Source organism: Hemicordylus capensis, chromosome 2 (assembly GCF_027244095.1).
Source record: "Hemicordylus capensis ecotype Gifberg chromosome 2, rHemCap1.1.pri, whole genome shotgun sequence".
NCBI lineage: Eukaryota > Metazoa > Chordata > Lepidosauria > Squamata > Cordylidae > Hemicordylus > Hemicordylus capensis.
The window spans coordinates 141156066-141182842 of record NC_069658.1 but is presented as its reverse complement, the minus strand read 5'-3'; the positions used below and the strand labels follow the sequence as shown (position 1 = coordinate 141182842).

The 26777-nt window shown below is 43.5% G+C and overlaps 1 protein-coding gene across 3 annotated transcripts in view; it reads right to left on the bottom strand.

Annotated features, from left to right (window-relative positions):
- Positions 1-26777, bottom strand: part of KCMF1 (potassium channel modulatory factor 1) — a 102917-nt gene that overhangs the window by 4751 nt on the left and 71389 nt on the right. For all 3 annotated transcript variants that reach the window (XM_053297730.1, XM_053297731.1, XM_053297732.1), the window contains exons 4-6: positions 8845-8946; positions 7649-7823; positions 6670-6952 (exon numbers count right to left, since the gene is read on the bottom strand). In XM_053297730.1, coding sequence (XP_053153705.1) covers positions 6670-6952; positions 7649-7823; positions 8845-8946 — 560 coding nt within the window. The remainder of the gene's footprint in view (positions 1-6669; positions 6953-7648; positions 7824-8844; positions 8947-26777) is intronic.

The following is a 26777-nucleotide window of genomic DNA, read 5'->3' as shown; positions in this document are numbered from 1 at the left end:
ATGCTCCATCCCTGTTGGCTTTTAGGAGACAACTGAAGACACATCTCTTCAGTCAAGCTTTTTAGTTAGGTCGTGGTTTTATGGATATTTTAATCTGGTTTTATGTTTTAACTGTTAAATTCTTGGTTTGTTTTACACTGTAAACAGCCTAGACTTCACTAGTGGATGGTAGAAAAATTTACTAAATAAATGCCCACCAAACCCAAAATTCTAAGTTTACGACATGGTAATACAACTTCAGCAAAATCAAATATTAATGGGAGGGGTCACAACTCAGTGAAAGAGTACATGCTTTGCATGTAAGGAGTCCCAGTTTAACTATTTTGGTTCTAAAATGTGTATTATGTTAGATTGGGGGTGTGGGGAGTACAGAAGCATTTTCTCCTTTAGGCTGGAAACTTCAAAATTTAGAAATGTGTTGTCATAAAGGCAGTCTTTCCCACCTACTCTCACTGAAATCATCAGACCTTTAAAGCTGATAGAGCAAAACAATTATTTCTTTAAATATCTTTATTAAATTCTGAATACAACTTGCTGACTGTGCATTCTAAAACAAGTTATCTGTTTACTCTGAAACTTGTAAATAGCAGTTTCACTAACCCATGTAATCATTTATAGAAGCCAAGGTCAAGCCCAGAGATGTGAGTTACCTGGAAATTTTGAGGAAATTATCATGGAAATTTTCTTATTTGCATAAAGTTTACATTGATTTCCCCCAGAAAATTTTTACTATGCAATTTTTTCTGATGTCTAAATATATGATCTGATTTGACATGTTAAATAACTTTAGTTTAAAAAACCTACCATATTAATTTTCTACACTGTGCCTCAAATGTTTTTCAAGTAACTGAACTGAAAAATTTGGTTTGTGTGGAGGGGAGTTGGTATAAACAATGTGGTTTAAGTATTATACTGATACAAATTCAAAGCTTAGGTGGAAATAAATTACTACTTCATCAATCAATGAAACATATGCACCCTGCCACACATTTCTTATGGATAATTAACTAAAAAACTTTAAGTACAACTTTGAATTACCAAACCTGCCTAATATTGCACTGGCATCCATTCATTGTTACTAATGAATGTTATGCAACCCATGACTTGCATCTCAATTAGCACTGCTCACATGCAGCAATGCAAGTTACAGACTCCTGTTGCACTGACACCTGAGTATGATTTTAGACCATCTCTCCTTTCCTCTGAAAGCCCTTGGTGCATCACCAAAACCTGTCCTTGAGGGTCATGCAATCCCCAGGGGCATATTTTGGTGACTCACAGTGGGCTTCAGAGGGGAGGGGAGATCAATGAAAGTCACCCCTTCCCCTGGTTCAAGTGTCAACACAGTATTAGTCTGGAACTTGCGCTGTTGCACGTGCACAGTGCTAGTCAATGTCAGCCAATGATTCTTTAGAAATTGAAATTATTCCATGGAAAAATTTAAGTATGGGGGATTTTTTTCTGTTTTGGAAACTTTTCTACCCCACATCTTTGATCAAGCCCTCTCGGGCACTGCTACCTTGCTGCTAGGAGCAAAATTAGATGGTGAATGTCTTACCTTTCCTATCTGGTAAAGTATAGGGCTTCAAGTTGTGTTTGGCATTCTCTTGAGCAATGGACCAGATTTGGATGTCACTTTGGAGGGGCCAAATCAAGGTGTGATGCTCTGGCAAAGCATCAAAGTGGAGGCAGGGTTCTAAAGTACTAGCATGACTTCCAAGATACAGCCTTTGCCCTTTTGAACAGGGCTAGATGTTACACCAAAGAGGCAAGGGGGAAAAACCCAAGAACTTATTGAAGACTTGGTATAAAGAACAGGTTGCTTATCTGTAACTGATGATCTGGAAGTGATTTGTTCTCATTCATAATAAATAGTGGGTTCTGTGCCTGCACGGGACCATTTGGGCAGAATTTGCTAGCTCCTTGTGGCGCATAGAACTGCCTCTTGCATGTGGTGCATGTCCATTTATTTTGGTGGTACCCCAAGCCCAGAGAGGTTCAAGCTCTGTAATAGAGAGGGGTAGCAGTGGCAGCCATTTTTGAACCTACCAGAAATACAGAAGAGCTTTAGGAGTAGCCTTTGCCAGAAAGCTCAGCAGGGATGATTCAGCATTTCTTTCCCTCAGTCAGCTTGCTCTGAGACGAAGGCTTTAATTCACTACACAGGTGCTTTGTTTTCCTAAAGGAATGTGACAATTTCAGATAGAAGAGAAGGGACCTACCTACACCCAAGGAATGTAAGGACCGTTCTAAAGAAGTCTCTGGATCTCTGAAAAGAGTAGGTAGGACTATATCTTGACTGATGATATGAAAGTCAGATATGACTTTTGGCCGGAAACTTGGGTCTAGTCTTAATACTACCTTATCAGGATAGAATTTTGTGTAAGGAACATCAATGTGTAGCACATTAAGCTCACTGGTCTGGCTGAAATAGATGACATTTGTTCAAATGGCTGTTCAGTCAAGGCTGCCAGAACCATGGCACTGTTCTATTGGGCTCCGTATTGGTGGGTAGATGTTATTTATGCCCTTCAAGAAGTGTTTTGAATCTGGATTGGAAAATACAGTTTTACCATCCCAACCAGAGTGGTGAGCTGAAACAGAAGTTAAGCGAACCTTAATGGATACATTCGCTATGCCTTTAGAGAATTTAGGTCTGTCAGATAAAGGACATTGTGTATTGATGCTTTATACGCCAGGAGTCGAAATCAACTTGACAAGTCGTCTAGTGGAGGCTTTCTTGTCATACAGAAGAATCTCATTCAGAAATCTATCCTCCATGCCGTCAGATGCAGAGTATGTCTGGATGCAGTATCAGTTTCCTTGAGAAAGCAGATCTAGATGGACCAGGTATGGGATTGCAAGACACATGTGCGAACTGTCTACATTTGGACGGAAAATAGACAGGAACCACAGTTGTAGCTTCCGTAGTTGCAGTCATGCATAAGGAACCATGGAGGTACATGAGGCCTAGCAGGATCTGGATAGTGAGTCTTTTTGAACCGGGTTCTCCCAGCAGCACTGGATTTGCTCTGTGATGTGATGGTGGCAAGTCAGAGGTAGAAAGGCCCTCTGTGCTTCTGCAGCAAGTACTGCTCCTATGTAATCTATTTTCTTCACAGATGTCAAATGGGACTTTTTCCAGTTTACCTGATTGCCCAAGGCCTTGAGTCGAAGCACACATGAGATCTGTGAAGGTAACACGCTTCTTTTTCCTGCCAGAAGCCAATCATCCAAACACTGTTACACCTTGAGTGCGTTGATGTGCAATGATCACCACCATGCACTTGGTAAACACTCAAGGTGCTGTTCCCAGACCACAAGGAAGAACATTCTACTGGTAGAAGAAATGGAGTGACATTCAGTGGCAGATCTGCAGGAGGTTCTGTGGAGTCCGATTCTGTGGTTGTTAATGTGGGGGTCAGAATCGTAATCATCATCCAATGATACCACAATCTGATTGTGTGGTTGTAAATGGCAATGTTGGCAAAGTAGTGGTCTGCACAGGCCAAGGTTTTGGCCAAGGTTCAGACTGCAGAGATATGGTTTGAGTGGCTGCAGCCAAGCAGAGTTTTGGCAAAGGTGGTGTATGTGGTACCACAGGGATTAGACTTCATGGCCTTGATCTGCATCACCCTATCTGCCAACAGATCTGAGACCTTGAGTAACTGTAAAGTCACTTGGTGATCTCCAGGTATTTTGAACATCAGTAGGCATGGTACTCATAGGTCAGGCCTGCTCAACTTTGCCGCCCCCAGCTGGTTTTGGACTACAACTCCCATAATCCCCAGCCACAGTGGCCAATAGCCAGGGATTATAGGAGTTGTAGGCCAACATCTGGCCAAAGAGCGCTCAGGGCAGTGTTATTGATGTTGTCTTTGGTGCTGGAATGGTGACATCAGCATCGTCAGAGACCCTGGCTTAAAAAGCCCTGGAATGTGGATGAAGATGGTGTGCTCTCATTCAAATCTAAAAGCCTAATAAGGTTTGTGTAGCATCTGGATCCAGTGCAGCATCCACCTCCTCAATGTCTGCTTCAATGGCAAAAGTTACTGGAGACTGCACTGACACCTGCCCATGGTGCTGATCCCTCAGTGTTGATGGAGTAGGAGATTATGTTGGGATAGTAGTTGGAAATAATGACTTTTCTCGATGTCGAGAATTGTAACCAGAGCTGTATAATCTGTAAGATGTTGGGGGCTCGGGACTGACTTCAAGGTCGGTGAGGTGTTGTCAATACTGACTGCAACCCCGTAAGAGATGGAGTAGAACAAGCAGTCCTAGAGGATTGTGTCATCGCTGCTGGCTCGGAACCTTTGTCCCTATGCTTTTTAGGAGCAGGTACATGCACTTCCTCATGGGCTTTGCATTTTGTTTTATACTTTCATCGATGGGAATCGCCAGATGTTTTGATGGTTCTGGAGATTTAGCCAGGGATTGTGGCACTGGAGTGCCCGGTTTTAAAGCATCCTCAAATAATGCAGCCTTCTACTGTAGAGCCCAATTTTTTTGTGTTTGATGAGAGAAAGTTAAACACATCTTACATGTACTGGTATTATGCTGTTCACCCAAGCAGAGTAAACAGAGATCATGATCATCAGCCAAAGGGAGTTTGTTTTCTTTCATTCCATAACGAAATAGTAAGTCCGATCTAATATCATGCAAAATGAACGTGGCTGTCAGAATAGTCAGCAGTCTAAGATCAAAGCCAGGAGGGGGGAAAATAATTTTCAAGTATCCAACGTCCACTGAGAAAAGAAAAGTCAAGAGAGGTCCAAAGGCGGTTTCATACGAGAAGTTTTACTAAACATTTTTTTTGTCTTTTAACAAGAATGAACCTAATTGAGGAGCCATGTTGCCCAGGTACCAATGCTGTGGCAGTTAGAAAGGAACTGAGAAGGAAATTAGGCCTAACCACCAAAATAAACGAATGTGCACCACTTGCAAGGGGCAGTTCTATGCACCATGAGGAGCTAACAAATTCTGCCCAAATGATCCCCCACAGGTACAGAACCCACTATTATGAATGCCAATGGATCACAATCCAGATCAAATATTTCCCAGCTTCATTGTTTAACAATGATTTTAACACAAAGAGGATAGTGGGTATTTTAGGGCTTTTCGAACTTAAGTATAAAATATACCAAGATGTAAGGAAGGAAAACAATTCATTCTTTTGGGCATGATATCACCAACCAGATGTTTGGAACAAGGTCCCCTTTCTGAGCATTTGCAAGTAAGTTAATACTGTAACATAAAACCTGAGAAAGATTAATACATTTTTAAAAATACTTTTTTATGAATTGAAAATATATGCGTACATACAGAACTATACCAATCCTATATCCGCCTATGCAAGCTTAAGATAAACTCATGGCAAGTTACTACATATGGCATCTTACTCTTTTGAATTTAAGGTAAGATTTATAATAGTGCAAAAACATAGGAAGCTATCTTATACAGATTAAGATCACTGTTCCATCTACCTCAGTATTGTCATATAGACCAGGGGTTCCCAACCTGTGGCACTCCAGATGTTGCTAAACTACTCCAGATGTTGCTGAACTAAAAATGGTGTCTGGGGATGATTGGAGTTGTAGTTCAGGTAGAGCTGGGAAAGACTACTGCCTTGTATCCTTGGAGAGCTGCTGCCAGTCAGTATAGACCAGGAGTTCCCAATCTGTGGCACTCCAGATGTTGCTGAACTACTCCAGATGTTGCTGAACTAAAAATGGTGTCTGGGGATGATTGGAGTTGTAGTTCAGCAACATCTGGAGTGCCACAGATTGGGAACTCCTGGTCTATACTGACTGGCAGCAGCTCTCCAAGGATACAAGGCAGTAGTCTTTCCCAGCTCTACCTAGAGAGGCCAGGGAGCGAACCTGGAACTTACTCTTCCACTGAGCTATGGCCCCATCCCCTAAGTGGAATCTCTTACAGCACTCACCCATATAGTCTTCCATGCATATGCAAAGCAAGGCATAACAAAGTAGCTTTCTACCACAAGATGAGCTCTCTCTAGCAAGCTGTTAGAAGTCATGCAGATACTTTATTTAGTAGGGGAAAGAGCAACTGCCCCTATCCATCCATCCCCAGCAAAACATCCCTCCAGTGGCTGTTGCTGGCTTCTATCTTATGTTTCTTTTTTAGACCGTGAGCCCTTCCTTTGGGGACAGGGAGCCACTTTATTTATATTCATGTATAAATATACATAAATATATTTTGGGAACTTTTCTTGAAAAGCAGTATATATATAAATTTGTCGTATTCATATTTTCCCTGCCCTGCTATTTAAGATTTATGGCTACAGGTAACTGTAGTAACTATATACTTGGTAACTATATACCAAGAACTTTGAATTCTTGAGTGAAACCCCAAAGTACAATCAGACCCAGCTAACATGCCTCCGAGTCTATTTGTGTTTTCTGCAAACAGCATTCTATTCCATTTTTAAATGGCTTCATAATGTTGAACAATTCTTTGATTTTTCCTAATATGTAAGTATGAAATGCCTAAGGCTAGATTCATTGCATTAGAATATTACTGGAGCTACTTTCAAATTCCATCTTCTCTCTCTCCTCTTTGAGACTCAAGCCAGCAATCCCTTTCTAGCAGACAACAGCCGACAAGTAACGCAGCTATGGTGACCATCCAACTAGAATGAGTTACCTTGTAAGGAGGAACTGAGAATTCTGGATAGCCTGCTGACTGTTTTCCGTGTTAGATGTGTTGGTTGTTGCTGTAGATTGTGTAATAGTGGTGGTGACGCTGCTCGTGTTGGTGCGCCTTGTTGCGTTACGCGCCGTCTCCAGTTGCTGCCGTGCTGCCTGTGCATGTTGCCGTTCTAACTGCAGTTGCATCTGCAGCTGCTGTAACTGAGACGCTGAAGGGCCAGAGGAATTGAGCTGTCCCCCTGCAGAACGCCTCACTCCAGACAACTGAGATAAAAGCTCTGCCAACATGAAAAATAATAATAATAATGGAATCAGGAGTTGTAATGAAATCTACTACAACGAACTGAAAGCCTCTACAGTAGGACAGCACTACTTCTCATAACCACAGTAAGTTTCTTCTAGACTTCTACTCTACAAACTTCAAGTATACCGCTAATGTGGAAAAAAAAGGCATATGTACATTTCCAGTCCCCAGCTCACGGCCTTTCCGGCTGAATAATACTTTGATCATAACACATCACTAATACTATGACTCAAAAATTAAATTAAGTAAGCAGAAGAAAATTAGCTACAGGATTATCTTTCAAGCTGACAATTCCCAAAGACTTTTTCTGTCAGCCCACATAGTTTGACAGTGCTGCAACTGATTAAATATAAACATACATGTATATTTGTATATTTTTAAAAGTTCAATTTTAAGATCAATTGTAGTGTGTTCAAGGAAACTGTAGATAAAAATACTCCTGCATTTAGTAAAACACTGCCCATGCTGAGTTTATTTTCAAGATTTAGATCCTCTCCTTCCGCAAAAAAATAATTTAAGATAATTTAAGATAGTTAACAATAAAACACAATGTGAACATTTTTACAATTATAAAACAGTTGTTCAACTGTTTAGAACAAGATCACTAACAGCCTTGCACACACGCCACCAGTGAAACAAATGGGAATATATAAAAATTGATCAATCTTACCAGCTATAGGATCCATGGCTTCCCTATTGCTTGGAGAATACGAACTCTGCGAAGATGAAAACCCACCAGTGGAACTGCTAGTAAAGTGCATGTTTGATCTGCGTGCGCGAGGGCCACCCAAACCCCGGCCTGGGTGAAACATTCTACGTACATGTCGAACACCGCTGGATTCATCGTAACCAAGTTAAGGAGAATGTGTCAAGATGCATTGTTACAGAGCTGCAAACCAGAAAACCAACAGACAGACAACCGGGATCAAGTGGCAAATGTTATTTAGTTTTATTTCTTGGGATCATGTTTCGTTTAAACCTACCCAACTAGAGAATTCTAGGGCTGAAGGTGGGCTTGTACAATGGACAAACAGCAGGCAAAGAGCAGCCCCATCTGTCTATTCTTGAGTTACCCTGAATCACTTCACGGCTTGTATGCGTGGCCTGATGACTTAAGAAATCGCCACAGAAATTCTCTTACCATTCTGCTGGCATTATCGACAAGGTGGGGTTAGGGAACATTGTTCTGATATTGGAATACCTGTAGCTTGAAAGCACTTTTAACTATGGAGGACAATTCAGTTATTCTGGCAGTTGGTAGTTTGTGAATTTATATCAAGATCTTGCCACATCCACTGGACTATGTTAACAAACAATACTCCATAACAGATTAGCTCAGGACATTCAGACTATATTGTTCTCCATAGAGAAAGCAGGGCAATACATCTTAAATCTCATTTATTTACTTTATTTTTCTATGTAAACCGCTTTGAGAACTACTGTTGAAAAGCAGTATATAAAAGTAGTAGTAGTAGTACATACTTTAAAGAAGAAAATACAATCTGGGTGACAAGCAAACAGAGCCACAAGCTACAGGAATGTAATGCTTCTGAATATTTTTCCTAGGAGTAGCATATCTCAAGGGACCAGAAAAGATTACTTGTTTAGACAGACAGCAATGGCAGACAATTCTGCTTGAATCTTAAAAGAAAGGAAAACAAAATGCACCATTTTATGCTAGCCACCATTGGTGCAATTAATATGAAGTGTCCAAATACTGTTCATCAAGCTATTCAAGCCAAAACAATTCATTCAGACAGTGCTAACAAGCTAGCAGAAACACCTCTCTCAAAATCAACATAGGTAGTAGTTAAAATATAAAGCAACAACAATCTGGTGGTTTCTTCTCGGCTTATGCAAGGATATTAAATCTCTAGGGGCTCTATGTTCCAGTGTAAGATGAGCTGCAAAGTCATCTGTGACATGATTGGGATCTCCTCCTGGTAAAGCTGCACATATTGGACAAATCTGGAATGAAAAAAATTGGAAAGTCCATTTGAGCAAGGGTATTCAGCAGCAACCAATAGCACCACCACACTAGAGAATCCAAAACTGCTACTATGCTTCTATTTGGAAGCAGGTTGTGAAAAGAATGGCACTCCTATAACTCCACCCACCAGTACATAACAATGATAAAGGTCAGCCTTGCAAATCATCAGGAGACTGGAGGTTGTCCAGCCTCCAATTCATTTACCTAAATTCTCCCCTCAGCCATAGTGATATAGAGATTTTGACTATGACAGAAATGTCATGGTGATTTCTGTAGCACAGGAAAAGGAAAATCAAGGTTTAAATTAGGAAAGAATACTCCACAGAGCTGCAGGTTTTCTGGAAATGTTTGAATTTAAAAATTTTCCCATGCAAATTTCTCCCTTAGCATAAAATCTGCATTCGCTTTTCCTCAAAAAACTACTATACAAATTTCCCTGACATGCTAAATAAATAGTGATCTGATATGGCATGTTATTTGACCTATTTATACAGTTAAAAACCCACCTCCACCATATTAATTCCCCTTCACTGTATCTCAAAAGCTTTTCAAGTAGTCATGTGGAAATTTTAGAAAAGAAATATTTTTCCAAAGAAAAATTAAGTGTAGGCAATTTTCTTGAAAATGTTAATTTTATTTATTTATTTTACATTTTCATGTTCCACTTCACAAGTCTGAATACTCATGATGGAAATTTAGCAGCTCCAAATGTTTATGTTGCTTTATGCTATCAGCTATAACATGATATCTGGAAATATGAAAACTCTGATTCAAGCTTGATCATACTGAAAATTTATTTGATTGATTGATTGATTGATATACCGCCCTTCCAAAACTGGCTCAGGGCGGTTTACATTAAAACAAAACTGAAATCAACTAACTATTAAAATCAAAAATTTTAAACACAACATAAAACCATTATTAAAACAATTAAAACAGTCTGTAAAACCCAGTTTAAAAACAGTTTAAAAACACTGGAAGGCCAGGCCAAACAGATAGGTCTTAAGGGCTCTTCTGAAGGCCAATAATGAACTCAGATTACAGATTTCTGCAGGGAGTGCATTCCACAGCCCAGGAGCAGCTACAGAGAAGGCCTGCCTCTGAGTCACCACCAGACGTGTTGGTGGTAACTAAAGATAGACCTCCTCAGATGACCTTAACATGCAGTGGGGATTGTGTAGAAGAAGGCGCTCTCTAAGATAACTCAGACCTAAGCCGTTAAGGGCTTTAAAGGTAATAACCAGCACTTTGTATTTTGCCTGGAAACGTATTGGCAGCCAGTATTGGCAACTGTTTCAAAACAGGCATAATATGGTCTCTCCGGGTTGCCCCAGAGACCAATCTGGCTGCCGCATTTTGAACTAACTGAAGTTTCTGAACTACGTACAAAGGCAGCCCCACATAGAGCGCATTGCAATAGTCAAGCCTGGAGATCACCAGCTGATGCACCATTTTGCAGTCTTTGCCGTAGATAAAGAGAACAGACCTTCAATGTTTAGATAAATCAATTTTTTACTCAGCTTTACACATTTGCAATTGATACACATTAAAAAATTGAGTAAAGTTGTGTGATTAATACAGTAACTTACATCGAACAATACAACTCAAATAAGAAATGCACACTTAACCTTCTTGTCTGAATTCATCAAGCGATATAAGATATGAGTATCTAAACAATCCCCAAATTGGAAATAAGTACAGTGTTCATGCAGAAGAGTCTCTGTTGGTATAACAATCTTGTTAGTACCACTGAAAATATTCTAACTTGAGTTATCTGAATGTATACTCCAGTACTTTATAGGGACCTATTTTAAAAGTAAAGTCAACCTCTCATTCTGAGTTTTAGTTAATGTGATCTACAGTGTGTCAGATCAGAGTACCCAGACATTTAGATCCTCTGACTTAAACGCAATTTCTTTTGTAGTTGTAAACAGAGCCATTCTGAACCTCTTATCTGGTTTGCTTATATAATCATTCATGTAACCTAATATTACAGGACAGATTATATGGTGTACTAGAACCATCCATATTGTGGACACTTTGCCAAGTAGGTTTTGACATTAACTTGTCTACAAGCAGTGAATAAAGCTTACTCCAACAACATCACAATTCTAGTAAATGTTTGATGAATTCTGATGCTTCAAAGCAAGTCAACACGGGCTGAAAAAAGAGTCCCACCCACAAAGATGGCGGTGGTGTTTGCAATTACTTATTTCAAATTACTAATGTCTGAATATTGTGAAAATAGATGTCCACACATATTCATGATCCCCCAAACCTCAACATACCATAGCTCACTTTCTTATAAAAACATCCAGGGCCAGGAATTCTTCCAACTTTACAAGACAGCATCTTAAATGGAAACAGCCTCAGTTAACCTCCATTTTAAGTCATCACTTCCAAAAAGAAATGCTGTAGTTCAGCAGTTAAGAACATCAGTGGAACAAAATAAGAGGACATCGAAAGGCTGACCTAAACTGCCTTTTTCACTTAAGTCAAGGCAGCGTTTAAAGGCTTGTGGGCAATAAGCTACGAGGACGTTTCTTCCAGGAAATTTGTTTCTTCTTCTTTGTACAAAATAATGCTCTGCACCAAAGAAAAACCACTGTATGTGGCACCTGATCCAAATGCAGGTGCAGTGTAAACTACGTTATACAGCATGGCTTGAGTAAGTACTTCTAACAAATATAAGTTGGGTGGGGGGAGTAATAGGAAGCAGCAGTATGGAACCAATATACAAAGTAAATCTTGCATGGCCTAGCTAGAAGACAGAGATGAGGCACACACTGGAAGAAGTCTAGACTTCCCCATCATACCACTACTGCAGCAAGATCTTGCTCATAAACTTAGACTCATAGACTTTGGCTATGAACATTCATCTACCAACTCATATTTGTTGCATATGATACACATCTTAAAAATAAACCTGTACACCAGAGACTGTGAAAGACTGACTTACTCAGCACTGTCAATTCAGGCAACTCCTCTGGTGCTCTATGGATTGCTGGTGAAGGACACAATAGATCACAGAGCTGAGGGCCAGGGCGTAACTATAATAAGGCAAGGGGAGACAGTTGTCTGGGGGCCCACTGCCTTGCCCCCTCCAGAGTCAAATGGGCCCCAGAGTCAGTCACATGACTGACTCCCCCAGCCACGCACCCGCCCAGGCTTCCATCAGTTGTGTTCATCCTTCGGAACTGATGTGAGTGTTAAGACCTGGAGCTACCAGAACAGCATGTCTTTCTCTAGTACCATTAATTGACTTGAATCGCCCACAATTTACAAAACCTTTTAAAAAAATAATTTAGGATGATGCTCTATTGTGGCACAGAGGGGTGTGTGTGTGTGTGTGTGTGTGTGTGTGTGTGTCTGTGTGTCTGTGTCTGTGTGTGTGTCTGTGTGTGTGTCTGTGCGTATGTGTGTGTTACCACTGTTCAGCCTCATTTAAGATTTACTTCATGAGCTGAGCTTCAGTGAGAGGGGGCCCCATTTTAAAATCTTGTCTCTGGGCCCACTCCAACCTTGCTACGCCCCTGCTGAGGGCAAGGCGGGGAGGATCTCGTTTGTAAGAAACTTATCACTTTTGCTGAGGCAGCGACTTGTAGCTGTCTCTGACGGTTTCTGGATTGTGTAGGAAATAACCCATTCTGGAACAATACCTGGGAAACCAGGGAGAACAGAGAACCTTGCCAAGCACAAAACACTGTGTGGAAATGTTGCTCTATTATGTCCAGCCAGTAGGTGGCACTAGCATTTGCTAGTAGTGATCCTAATTGGAGGCAGAGTCCCTCCCTACTTCCTGCCTGTACTTCTTGTTGAACTTGTCTCTTCTTCTTCTTCTTCTTCTTCTTCTTCTTCAATAAAGTAGTCTTCGCCTATAATGGCTGACTTCCTCTGAGCACTCATGACATGGTGTCAGGAATCTGAGTTGGAATCCACAAACGTTTGAAATGGCTCCCTTTCCTGCACCAGAAGCCTTCAACTTTGACAATCCTGCTGCTTGGCCAGAATGGAAAGAATGATTTGCTTGCCTCAGACTAGCTACAAAGCTCCACAAAGAAGAAGGCATTGCCCAAGTAAGTTCCCTTTATACCATGGGAAAGGAAGCAAACAGCATCTATAGCTCCTTTACCTTTGCTGAAGAGGGTCAACATTATGATACTGTCTTGGCTTAAATCTGATGCCCATTTCATTCCAAAACGGAATATGCTCTATGAGAGGGCTTGCTTTTATCAAAGAACACAGCAATCTGAGGAACATGTAGAGTCATTTGTTAGAAGGCTGTATGAACTCTCTGAGCACCATGACTTTGCAGAAAGGAAGGAAGAACATCTCAGAGACAGGCTTGTCCTTGGAATTCTAGATAAAGGGCTATCAGAGCAAATGCAACTCACAGAAAATCTAACTCTTCATAAAGCCATTGAAATGGCAAGCCAATCAGAGTTAATAAAAGCACAGATCAGGGAGCAGAGGAAACCTGAAACCAGTTTGCAAGAAACAGCCTTTTCTCCACAAAACACTTAACAGCAGGAAGAGTAGCTCCTTTGGAAATGCAAATTTTAAGTCCCTAGCTGCAAGGGCAGAACAAAAGAAACCCCAAGCAAATCAGCTTAGCCATTTCAAAAGCACACAGCAGCAAAAAGGCAGACACTCCCAGTCTGCATGTACAAGATGTGGGAGGATGCATAACATCAGAGGAATTTGTCCTGCTGGAGGAGCTCAGTGCAAGCAATGTTCAAAAATAGGGCACTTTGCAATTGCATGTCATACACAATGGGACAAGAAGTTACCACAGAAGTGGAAGATCAATTTTTATTGGACTCCATTTTTTGCAAAGACACCAAACCTGCATGGAGGATTGATTTAATTATTAATGGCAAGACTGTAAATTTCAAAACAGATTCAGGCGCGGATGCGGATGTCCCAGTTATCTCAGAGGAGACCTATGCTAGCCTCCAAAATCCATCCCCACTACACAAAGCAGAGACTATTCTACGCAGCCCACGAGGTCTCTTAGACCACAGTTTCTCAACCACCGGTCCCTGGACCGCTACCGGTCTGCGAATGGTTGAGTGCCGGTCCCTGACTGGGAGTCAACCCCCCCCCCCAAAAAACAACTGCAATCAAGGCACTCACTTCCTCAATTTTGCACATGGCGCGGAAAAGGAAGAGGAGAAGTATCACAGAGGCGTGGGACCCTGCTTCCACCTTGCCTCCACGTGCTGCTGAGATCTTCCTACAGCTATCTTATTCCCTATCTTTACAGCTTCAAACTGTATGCGGTGTGGGGGCGTGTAGGAAAAAGTATGGCACTGGGTGCCACTTGAAGGGCTGCTGGTTCTTATTTGTTCATTGTTTGCAGCCAAAGGTTGATTGACTGAAACCCAGCTGCCTAGTGCGGCCGAGGTGCCTTGAGAGGGAACGCTGTTTCCCTCTTGCATCGGTGGGGCGTTGTGGTCCCTCGGCCCCCTGTAACCCCCTGGTCTGCACCGCCGGTGGAAGACAGCAGTCCTTTTTGTGACCTTGCCAGGGGGTGGAACCTCTGGCCGGGATCATGCCGTGGTGAGGGCTAGGCAGCGGAGGGAGGGAGGAGGGCCTCCTTGGCTCGGACTTTGCAGAAAGGGAGTGCAGGTGGACCTTCCTCAGAGGAGGGGGAGCAAGCATGCGTACCAATGAGGGCTAAGTGGCGGAGGGAGGCAGCGTGGTGTGGGGGAGAGGCAAGATACCATTTTGTGCATACATGCAAAAGGGTCATTGGATGAATGGCACTGGAATGAAGTGATCCTGGGGATTTGATGCCCAGCGCGGTTCGTGTCCGATCCCAACCAATTTAAAACCAGCTGCCTGTTGCGGCCAAGGCACCTTGAGAGGGAACGCGGTTTCCCTTTTGCATTGGTGGGGCATTGTGGTCCCTCGGCCCCCTATAACCCCCTGGTCTGCACCGCCAGTGGAAGACAGTGGTCTCCTTTATGACCTCGCCGGGTGGCGGGGGGACAGCCTCTGGCCAGGATCATGCCGCAGTGAGAGCTAAGCGGTGGAGGGAGGGAGGGAGGAAGGCTGCCTTGGCTTGCCTCGCAGGTACACACGGTCAGCATGTGGGACTACGTGAGCTGCGTGGCCCCAAAGGCAGGCTGGTGTGATTGGCACATGCAGGAGAGTTGGGAGGGGGGCGCAGAGGCACGCACTGTGAGAGAGGATGGGGGAACACCTGCTACACTCTGGTGCGCAAGCACAGCAGTGGCAGCTCTTGGACCCAGGCGACCTTCCAAACGCAGTCTGGTGCACCATTGCCTTGCCCACAATGAACAGTGCCTCATCTCCCCAGTGAGGAAGATGAGGCATCCACCACTACAACACCCTGCGCTCACGCCATCTCAGAATCGCCCCCTTCCCTTTAATTCCAGGTCCCCACTGCTCTTCTTCACATTTTCTTTCACCATTAAAAAAAACCCATCCCCAGCACCTGCCACGTAACCATTTTTTAAGGAGTTTTGGAGGAGCTGCGTGGGTTTCATTAGATCCACCTCACAAAGTGCACATCTAAGAGCAGGATCCAGATCAAGCCAGGTGATCATGACCAAGCAGCATTGACACAAATGAGAGATGACTAAATTAATTTAATTGGTTGTCCTGACTAATGTCTTGATCTGTCCCTGCGACTACACAACTCCTGCTAAAACTCCACCTCCATCATGAGAGGGTTAAACTGTAGACTTCGGGCTCTGCTGACAACTTGCCCAGCTCTCCTCTCCTCACTTCCTTTTTGCTTTGCTTGACATCCAGCCTGATGAAGAGTTTTGGGGAATTTAAAAGCTTGCTTGTGTGTTGTTTTCGTTGGCCCCGTACAGCTTTTGAATTTTTCTAATGGCCCAACATCCCCTCTCCATTGAGTAATCACAAGCACCCCCACCCCGCACATACTGAAGACATACTGGAGACATATTTGTTCACCCAGGCTTTTAGATTCAGGGGCTCTCAACCTTGGGTCCCCAGATGTTGGTGGACTTCAACTCCCATAATCCCCAGCCATAATGGTCAAATGCCATTGTGGTTGGGGGTTATGGGAATTTAAGTCCACCAACATCTGGGGACCCAGGGTTGAGAACCCCTAATATTCCATGTTTGCAAAAGATTCCTAATTTAATTATTTTAATGCTTATATTATTTTAATTATAAACTTCCCAGAGATGCAAGTTTTGGGCAGTATAAAAGTCAGATAGATAGATAGATAGATAGATAGATAGATAGATAGATAGATAACTTAAACTTGAAACCTCTTTACTAACTGCTGGTCCGGGAAACTGTGCATGAACAAAGCAGCGGTCCTTGAAACTCTGCATGAAGAATTTAGCGGTCCTTGACTCCAAAAAGGTTGAGAAACACTGTCTTAGACTGTATTGGATACTTTATAACACAAACCAGTCATAAAGGCAACCAATGAGTTTTCTGTGTATGCAATGAGAGCCCATGATCTTAACAATCTCCTCAGATGTGGAGTAGCTACCAGAATGGGACTGATGAAAGCAGTAGGAGAAATAGAAGGAGTGTTTGGGGACATTGGCCTCCTCAAGGAGACTTTGTGGACATTGTCTTGAGACAGGATGCTAAGCCATACAGCATCCATGCTCCCCGCAGGATTCCCATTCCCTTATTCCACAAAGTGTAAATAGAGCTGGAAAGAATGAAGGGACATGGCATAATTAAAGAAAACACAGAGCCACCATAGTATGCGCGAATGGTCCCAGTCACAAAGAAAAATGGAAAAGTCTATATATGTATAAATCTGAAAAGACTCAATGAAGCAGTTCTTAGATAAAAATATGTACTCCCAACACTAGACTGGAGCCAAGGTATTTTCCAAATTGGATGCCTCAAGTGGCTTCTGGCAGATGATACTGCTGACAGATCAGAGTGCCAAACTAGTAACGTTTATAACACCCTTTGGGAGATTCTGTTTCCAGCACTTGCCCTTTGGGATCACCAGTGCTCCCGAGATCTTCCAGAGGAAAATGACAGAACTCCTTAGACACTTAAAAGGGGTCACTGTTTTCATGGATGACATTTTAGTACATGGCACATCACTAGAAGAGCATGATAAAACTAACACTTGTCCTAAATCTGATCCAGGAGTCCAGGCTTAAACTAAACAAAGAAAAATGCACTTTCTGCCAAACTGAAATAGAGTTCTTAGAACAAGTGATTACAGACCAGGCTATGAAGCCATGCCCCAAGAAAGTAAAAACCATTAGGAACTTAAAAGCACCTACAAATGTCACTGAATTGAGAAGTTTTCTAGGAATGGTGAATTATCTCAGTTGATACCTGCAGGACCTCTCTACAGAGACACAGCGACTAAACCTGCTACTGTGATCCGATACATCCTGGAGCTGAGGGCCAGATCAAGAGGCCTCCTTTATTAAAATAGACATGATCTCAAATGCCCCAGTTTTGCACCTCTATGATCCTAACAAGCCTACAATGGTTAGTGCTGATGTAAGCAGTTATGGACTGGGTGGAGTTCTACTCCAATTACAGGGGTCAGAGTGGGTGCCGGTCGCATTCTGCTCTAGGACTCTTACAGAAACAGAACAATGTTATGCACAGATAGAGAAATAATGCCTAGCCAGTGTTTGGGCATGCGAAACCTTCTATAGATATTTGTGTGGTCTACCATCCTTCAGACTGTTGACTGACCACAAACCCTTGGTGACCCTAATCAAGGGGAAAGATTTGGATCAAGTACCACTATGATGCCATCTTTTGATAAGAATGATGAGGTTCAACGCAACAGCCAAATATGTTCTAGGGGGAAAGCTGGTACTTGGAAACGCCTTATCACGAAGTCCCATACAGCAGGAAAACTCCTATCACATAGAGCAGGAAGTACAACCTTATGTTGATGCAGTAAAACAGGTTGCTTACCTGTAACTTTTGATCTGGAAGTGATCCGTTGTAGTCATAAGAAATGGGTTCTGCGCCTGTGCAGGGACCTCGTAGGCTGACTAAGTAGCTCCTCAAGACGCCACACCCCACCTGCACGTGCCATGCTGAGTTCGTTAACCGTGCCAGTTGGGGCGTCTTCTCCTCATTTTCTTGCAGACTGCCAGTGTAGACTATCTGTGCAGGATCTGCCACATTTCAATGCTGTTCTTCCAGCTTTCTACTGCAGTGGGGACAGCACGGGAAATGTGCCAGGTGTTGACGGGATATAGGGCAACCTTTTCTCTTTCCCTTGTATCCTATGAAAAACTCCTTGGATTTTCTGAACACCCGAGTCCTCTGCAGGTAATACAAGAGGCCTTGATGCACATCCAGAGAATGAAGTGCCATTTCCAAGACTGCTTGCGGCTCTTGGAAAAAGGTAGGAAAGATTATTTCTTGATTTAAGATACATTCCGATATTATCTTAGGCTAGAAGTGCTGGTCTGGTCTCAAGACCACCATATGTAGGTAGAACTGGGAATAAGGCTTGTCCATGAGGAAAGCCGTTAACTCACTAACTTGCTTTGCTGAAGCAATTGCAACCAGGAATGCAGCCTTCAGAGTGAGTAGACAGATGGGCACTGTGGCCAACAGCTCAAAGGGATGTTCAGTCAGAGCTGATAGCACCAAAGACAAGCTCCATTGCTCGACTGGTCTTCTAATGGGTGGATACAAGTTATTTAGTCCCTTCATATATCTTTTTCACTCAGGATGGAAAAACACCGTAGTGCCATCCCATCCTCTGTGCCTCAAGGAAATGGCAGCTAAATGCACCTTGATAGAAACATTTGCCAAGCCGGTCAATTTCAAGGTCGTCAAATATAGCAGTACTTGCTTCACTGTGGCACGCAGGGGCTGGAACCCCTTGTCGTGTGCATAGGCAGTAAAACGTTTCCACTTGCTCCTGTAATTCTGCCTCATGGAAAGGAGCCTATTGTTCAGCAGAATATTCTTCATAACCCGATTCTCCACGCCGTCATTCGGAGCGTCCGTACATAGGGATGCAGAACCTTCCCCCCTTCCCTTTGGAGCAGATCCAGTGTGAGAGGGAATCAGTGGAAGTGGCCCTTCAACAGCTGTAGAAGTGTGGCAAACCACTGCTGGCGTGGCCACCATGGAGTCAGAAGTACCCAGGTTACCCTGTCCCTCAGGATTTGTGCTAGCACTCAGCCTATTGTTGACAATGAGGGGGAAGAGATAGAGGAAACCCACACTCCAGTTGTGCTGGAATGCATCAACTAGTGATCCCCTTCCTATGCCTGCATGAGAGCAGTATTTGACACTCTTCTTGTTGACATCTGTGGCAAACAAGTCCACTGATGGGACACCCCAGTTGTCGAAGAGGCTCCTGAGACAATAATCCATGATCCCACACTTGTGCCTTTGAATGTAAAAGGAGACCCAACTGAGGCTGTCAGCCAGGTGATTGTCCACACCCCTGATGTGTATTGCCATTGGGTAAATAGCATGCACAATACACCATTTCCAAATCCTTCGGGACAGAGTACACAGCAACACGGAGACCATGCACCCCTGTCTGTTGAGGTAGCCAACTGCCAACGTATTGTCCAGCTTTTCTTGCACCACCATCCCCCTGAGCATTGGCTCGAACGCTCTGAGTGCCAGAAACATAGCCATCAACTCCAAGTAATTGATAAGTTGTTGGGCCTGTGGTTTTGTCCAATTCTCCTGAATGCGGTGGGCTCCACAATGAGCCCCCCATCCCAACAGACAAGCATCCGTTGTCACCCACTGTGTTGGGGTTAATGGTGCAAACGGCACTCCTTGGAATAGATTGTGCTCTGCCAGCCACCAATGGAAGCTCTTCAAAACAGGCTGTGGGATTCTCTTGTGCAACCTCTGGCTGTCCACATTGGGCTGGCAGTTGCGCAGGTACCAATGTTGCAAATTTCATATGCGAAGCCACGTGTACCTGACTGTCGTAGTACAGGAGGCCATCAGACCTAGCAGTCTTTGTATTCGTTCCGCTGGCTGAGCTGGATTGCACATGAACTCTTGAATGAGTTGGATCTGCTATATGCGGTCTAGAGGTAAATACGCTCTTTTCTGTTCCATGTCTAGGATTGCACCTATGAAGCTCAAGAGCTTTGTTGGGTTCAGCTTCGATTTCTTCCAACTGATATTGATGCCGAGATCCTGTGGATATGCCTGACTAGTTGCTCCCTGCTGTTGCCGACCAGCATCAAATCATCTAATTAAAGATAGACTACTAGCCCCTGAGTCCATAAGAATGCTACCACGACAGCCATTACCTTGGTGAACACTCTTGGGGCTGTCGAGAGTCCGAAGGGTAGGACTGCATATTGGTATATCATACTCCCCACTGTGAACCTGAGATGCCTGTGGTGGTTCTCCTGAATGCCTACATGAAAAGTAGACATCTTTCAGATCTAACGTTGCTGCCCACTCATCCCAGTCCAAGAAGGGTAGAATTGCCTGCAATGTCATCATTCTAAATTTCCTGGCCCACATATAGTGACTGAGGCCTCGTAGATCCATAATTGCCCTAATCCCGCCATCCCTTTTTAGGCGGGAGTAATATCCAGACAATCTGTTTGCCCACTACACCGGAACAATTGCCTGTTTTTCCAGTAACACTTTCACCTCCTCCAGGAGGATTGCTGTGGCCCTGATAAACTTTCTGCCAGAGAATGGCATCAGAGTCTTGAACTCTATCACATATCCCGTCTCTATGATGCATAGGACCCAGCGATCTGATGTTATATTTGCCATGCTTGGGTGTGGCTTGCCAGTTTGATGGTAATACTGGCAACTACAGAACCGTCGTTTGGGGTCCTGGCACTATTGGGTGTTACTAGGCCGATGTTTGAGGCCTTGGCAGTTAATGGTATGTGCAGTGGGTGTACAAAATCGTCAAAAGGACTGCCTGGAATTGTCCTTGTTCTGGCGGGCATTCTGACCTTTATTCTTCTGGTTGAATCCCTTAGACCGTTGGTAAGGCCTGAACTGTTTTCTGAAATCTCTCTTTTCTTGATATCTATAGAACTTTTGTCGAGGATATGTTCAGGCTTTTGAGGCACTCCCTGATGCAGATGTTGGCGTCATGAAGGTGTGTGCCGTGAATTTAGACTTTTTAAAAGTTTCCATTGTTGAGTCTGTGTCATCATGGAAAAGGCCTTTTCCATCGAAAGCAAGGTTTTTGACACATTCCCTCATGTCTTGCTGTAGGGACATCCAACAGAGCCAGGCGAGGCGATGCATAATGACAGATGTTACCAGCGACCATGATTCTGTTTCAGCCAGATGCTTAAAAGCACTAAGCTGTTTCCTCATGATGGCAGTTGTCTTCTCATACATCTCATTAAATTTGCACTGGAATGCAAATGACATGGACTTTGACTCCTCCAAGAGAGTGACCCACAGTAGGTGATTATAGCGGGCCATGCATGCCGCATAATTTGTGACCTGGATTGCCAAGCTGGATGTGGTATAGATTTTTCTCCCCATCACATCCATTTTTCTACCTTCCTTATCTGCAGGCATGGTATGACGGCAGCCACCCTGATATGTTGAGGCACAATCAATGACCAGCGAATTGGGCACTGGATGGCGCAATAGGTAGGTTTTCCCTTCATCCTGAATTCTATATAAGTTTTCAAGTCGCTTAGAAGTGGGGGCTGAGACCTGGAGGACCTCCCATGCTGTCTTGGCAGCCTTGCTAATGGCTGGAATCACAGGCAAAGCCACTGGGTGTGATGATTTGGCCTATGCCATATTGTACACAGGGTCAGCGACCTCAGTATCAGGTAAGTTCAAGTCCATCCCTAGTGCTTCTGTTATCTTTCTAATGAGGGCATGATACGTCTTCAATTCTTCAGTCGGGGATGTGGGGAGTTGAGGAGGCACATCAGAAGGTGGGCCTGATCTGTGACTAGTCACATCTGAATCTGAGACCTCAGACGCTTCAGCCCCTGAGGAATAGGCTTCAGGTGAGGATGGCACTTGCACCGATGGAGGAGGGCTTGACTTCTTGTTTCTCTTTACTGCCAGCTTTACAGGTCCTGGAGATATGGTAGGCATTGCCTGTGTGCGAGAGGAAATTGCAGCATCTATACCTGCTGGTGCCCTGAGAGCCTGGTTGGAAGGCTCCAACTGGCATGCCACTGCCCTTAGTTGGAGCGCAGGATCCTGATGCACCAGTGCAATCCCCCTCGATACCAATGGGAGTTCCGGGGAGTGGTGTTGCACTTCTGGCTCTGCCAAAGGCGCTTGTGTGGCAGGAGGCACCTGCTGTGCCTTCCAGCACAGATAATCCCCATAACCATCTGGAGGCAAGCAGATGCCCTGGTTTGCAAAATACTGTGTTGATGCAGCTGTCACTGTGGCATATTAGATAGAATTGGCCCCTGTGACACTCTTAAGTGGTGGCATGGGAAGTGTCTTAGGTAGAGGAATGGGGTCATTTTCTTCCTGTTCCACATCGAGTCCTGTGCTTAAGAAGCCTTGGAAAGTCAACTTTGATGGCGAGCTAGATGCGTTATCTAGCCATTCCTGCAATGCAGTTGAGCCATCGGGGTCCCGGAAATATAGGCCGCTCTGTTCCCCAACCTGGGACTGCATGAGCAATGCCCTCAGCATCGAGGAGGATTGCACTGGGGTCCAAGCTGGGGACAGCAAGTGGTAAGTTCTCGCCGTCGACGTTGATAGTAGTTCAGTTCTGGTGTCAAAGCTGAAGACGTGTTCGATGTCATGGCTAGCAATTGCAGAGTCGATGGCAGTCCTATGGTTTCGTTCAATGGCGGGTCAGTCAATGTCAACCTCGAGGCTCTCCCTGTCAATATCAATGGTTTTACTGCACTCAATATTGAATGCACAGTTTTCAGCACTGTGGCTGACAGCAACCCAACTGAGACACCTTTGAATTCACATGCTTACACCGATGACAGCTAAAGGGTATGATCCTTCTTAGCTGGAGGGGCACTATTTTTGTCAGAGTCACTATCTGACTCACAACGACGTCTATGCTCCTCATGCTTATGCACCTTCTTAGATACCTCCTTAGGTTTCTTGAAGATAACGTCTCCCAATCTGGTTTTAGACTGCCGGTGTGCAGCTCTGCGATCATTTGGCTTTGTGGTCAATGTCTATGGGGAACTCGGCCTAGGAATAGGTGGGCAGATCACCTCATTGTGTAATGCAGCCCTCAGGCATAGAGCCCTATTCATTCTAGTCTGTTTTGAAAAGGAGCAGCAAACCTCACACATGGCTGTATTGTGCTCTTCTCCAAGGCACATCAAACAAGTGTCATAGTTCACCAAAGTCAACGGGAGCTTAGCCCAACATTCCACATAGTGCTTGAAGGTCTTTTTCACCTCCATTTTCAGCAGTAAACAGGTCTGTTTTTGTTCTTTAGCCAAATTGTCCAGCAAAATCAAGTCCATTTTTCGTTCTGAAGGTCCAATCTGGTTTTTATTAGTCCATAAAGCCAGTAAACCAGTCCAAATCGTAATCCAAGGTCAAAGTCTGTTTTTCCTACTAAAGTATCTAACCAAAATTTCCGTTTACCCAAGGAGCTACTACTACGAGGTATGAATGCTTAGGCGGGCAAACAGAAACTGAGGAGAAGACGCCCCAACCGCCACGGTTAACTAACTCAGCACGGCACGTGCAGGCGGGGTGGGGCGTCACGAGGAGCTACTTAGTCAGCCTACAAGGTCCCTGCACAGGTGCAGAACCCATTTCTTATTATTACAATGGATCATGAACCGATCACATCTTCAAAGATACATCTGGCAAGTGGCTTCTTCAGATCATAACAGCTACTCAACATGATTCAGAACTTCAAGAGGTCTTACAGTACATCAGAAATGGGTGGCCTGAATATATCAATGACACTTCAGAGCTATCTAAACGATACTTTGCTGAACGAGGCCAACTCAGTGAATCAGATGGACTAATAACAAAAAGAAATTGTACTGTTGTGTCACAAACAATGAGGAAATGAATCCTAGACCTTATTCACCAAGGCCATCAGGGCTTAACCAAATGCTGTGAGCATGTCAAGCAGATGGTATGGTGGCCCAGTATTGGAAATGACTTAAAGACCAAGGTCTCATCTTGTGATTATTGCAGAAAGAATAGACCAACTCAACGAAAAGAGCCTTTAATGACCCACCCTTACCTACTAGACCTTGGAAGAGACTTGCAGCAGACCTGTGTGAATTTCAAAGCCGACACTACTTGGTCATCAGACTATTTTTCTAAAAATATTGAGATACTTTCCTTGTCCACTATCACATGTGTGCATCATTACACAACTGAAGAACATCTTGCCCGTTTTGGCATCCCAGAAGAGCGTGTGACAGACAATGCACCTCAGTTTACAGCAGCGGAATTCAAGCTCTTTTGCACATCATTTAATTTTAACCATATATCTACTCTCGACCAAGGCTTGGTCCTGAGGCATTTAATTAATAAGTACAAGAACAAGCCGAGCAGTGCACTCTATGCCACCTTCGTTGACTTTAAAGCATCCTTTGATCACATTTCATGTGATAGATTATGGATAAAACTATTAAATTCTTCAATCGACCAAAGGTTGCTTTTGTTAATTAAAAATCTTCACAAGGGCTCCCACTTAAGACTGCATTGCAACAACCCACAGGAACATTTAACAAGCCCAATTAGTGCTGAGAGGGGGGCCTGGCAGGTTTGTATATTAGCCCATTACTGTTTAATTATTATATCAATGACATGGTGGATAGACTCTCTAACCTGGAATTTCACCCACCAAAATTGAGCAGTAGACATTTATCCATCCTCCTCCATGTAGATGATGCTGTGCTCCTGTCACAGTCTTTGGTGGGGATGAGGAAAATGTTGAAAACTTTGGCTGAGTATTGTCATGAAAACCTGCTTTCCATCAACCATCAGAAGACAAAGATCATAATGTTTGCCAGGAAACCCATTTTGAACAAATGGCAAATTAATGGGGTTAGTGTATCCCAGACAACCCAATATAAATATTTGGGGGTCATTTTTCAGGTGTCAGGTAGCTGGAAAGAACAAACTAATTACATTGTTACAAACGCTCAGAGATCAACCACCAAAATTCTGAGATTCTTTTTCTCTTCTGGGGTAGATATGTTCCAGCTGCCATCAAGGTTTTTCAAGCCAAGGTTATTCCCCAGCTTCTTTATGGCTCTCAGATCTGTATATACAGTGATTTCCATCCACTTGAGAGGATCCAGTCTAAATTCCTTAAGGCCATCTTTTCAACGCCCTGCTGTGTGTCAAATGCTAAGCTGTGTTTGGAAGTGGGCTTGTCAAGCTTGGAGTCCTGTGCCTGGACGTATATCTTCAACTTTTGGTTGAAACTGATTTATTCCCCTTCTGGCCTAGCTTCCCTAATTTTTAAGGATGAACAACCCACTGATGAGATGTATCTAATTACTGAAAAGCTAAAATCATATGGGCTGACAATGGAATATCTTCTCCCTCTGGGCTATGATAATGCTATGGTGATCCTTAAGAGGCTTTTTATTGATATGGAACGCCAGACAGATTTAAGCCAGGCACCAAGCCTCGTAAGACTTGGAGCCACCAAGCTTTCACAAAAACCAGCTAAATACCTGTATGACCTGACATATCCAGCACACAGAAGAGCTCTGACATTGGCTCGGCTGGATATACTGCCTTCTGCAGTACTAGAGGGTAGGTATAGGGGAGTTCCCTATTTGGAGAGACTGTGCCCTTGTGGAAGTGGAAATTTTGAGACGGTTGGCCATGTGCTTCTGTATTGTTCTTTCTACTGTGAGCTGTGTTCCAAATATATTGCTCCTTTCATTCTTAGATACCTTGACAATTCGGATGAATTTTATATAAACTTATTTCTTTCTGATAAACACACTTATGTCTCGCATTCAGTAGCCAAATTCTGTATGGTTGTGATTAAATTTGCTCATGGTTTGTCAGAAATGGTCAATTTTAATCATCCCTCTTTTCTTTTTAATTTTGTTTTATCCTATATATTTTTATCCCAATCTTTTATGTAACTGATTTTTAATATGCATATGCATGTATGTGTTTATATTGATATCTACCCTTGGGGTAAATTTATTTGATCTGTATTTGATCAAAGATTGCAATAAACTGAACTGAACTTTAACCATGTTACTACGAGTCCTCACTACCTTCAGGCAAATGGTGAAGCAGGGAGGGCAGTATAGATGGCTAAGAAAATTTTGCGCCAGGATGATCCACATCTTGCTCTCCTGAGCTACAGAGCCACACTATTGATAGCTACTGGCTATAGCCCAGCAGAACTGTTAATGGGCAGGCAAATCAGGGCACCTGTTCCAACACATGAGAAAAATCTGGCTCCAGAGTGGCCTGATCTGCACAAAGTTGCATCTTCAGATCGCGAAGGGAATGGGAATCCTTCAGGGAGCATGGATACTGTATGGCTCAGCATCCTGTCTCAAGACAATGTCCACAGGGTCTCCCTTGAGGAGGCCAATGTCCCCAAACACTCCTATTTCTCCTACTGCTTTCATCAGTCCCATTCTGTTAGCTACTCTGCAGCTGAGGAGATTGTCAAGATCATGCGCTCTGCATACACAGAAAACTTATTGGTTGCCTTTATGACTTGGCAAAGCCAAGGACAGCTATGGGCATTTCTTCAATAGGTGACATTCAGTACAACCACTACCAAACTTAGAGCCTGGAAACAGAGTCTACATAAGACATGATGGGGAAAACGACATGGCAGAATCCTGCTACAGTTGTAGGGAGGAGAGAACCACCCAGATCATATTCAGTCGAGACGGGCAGTGGAACATTCAAC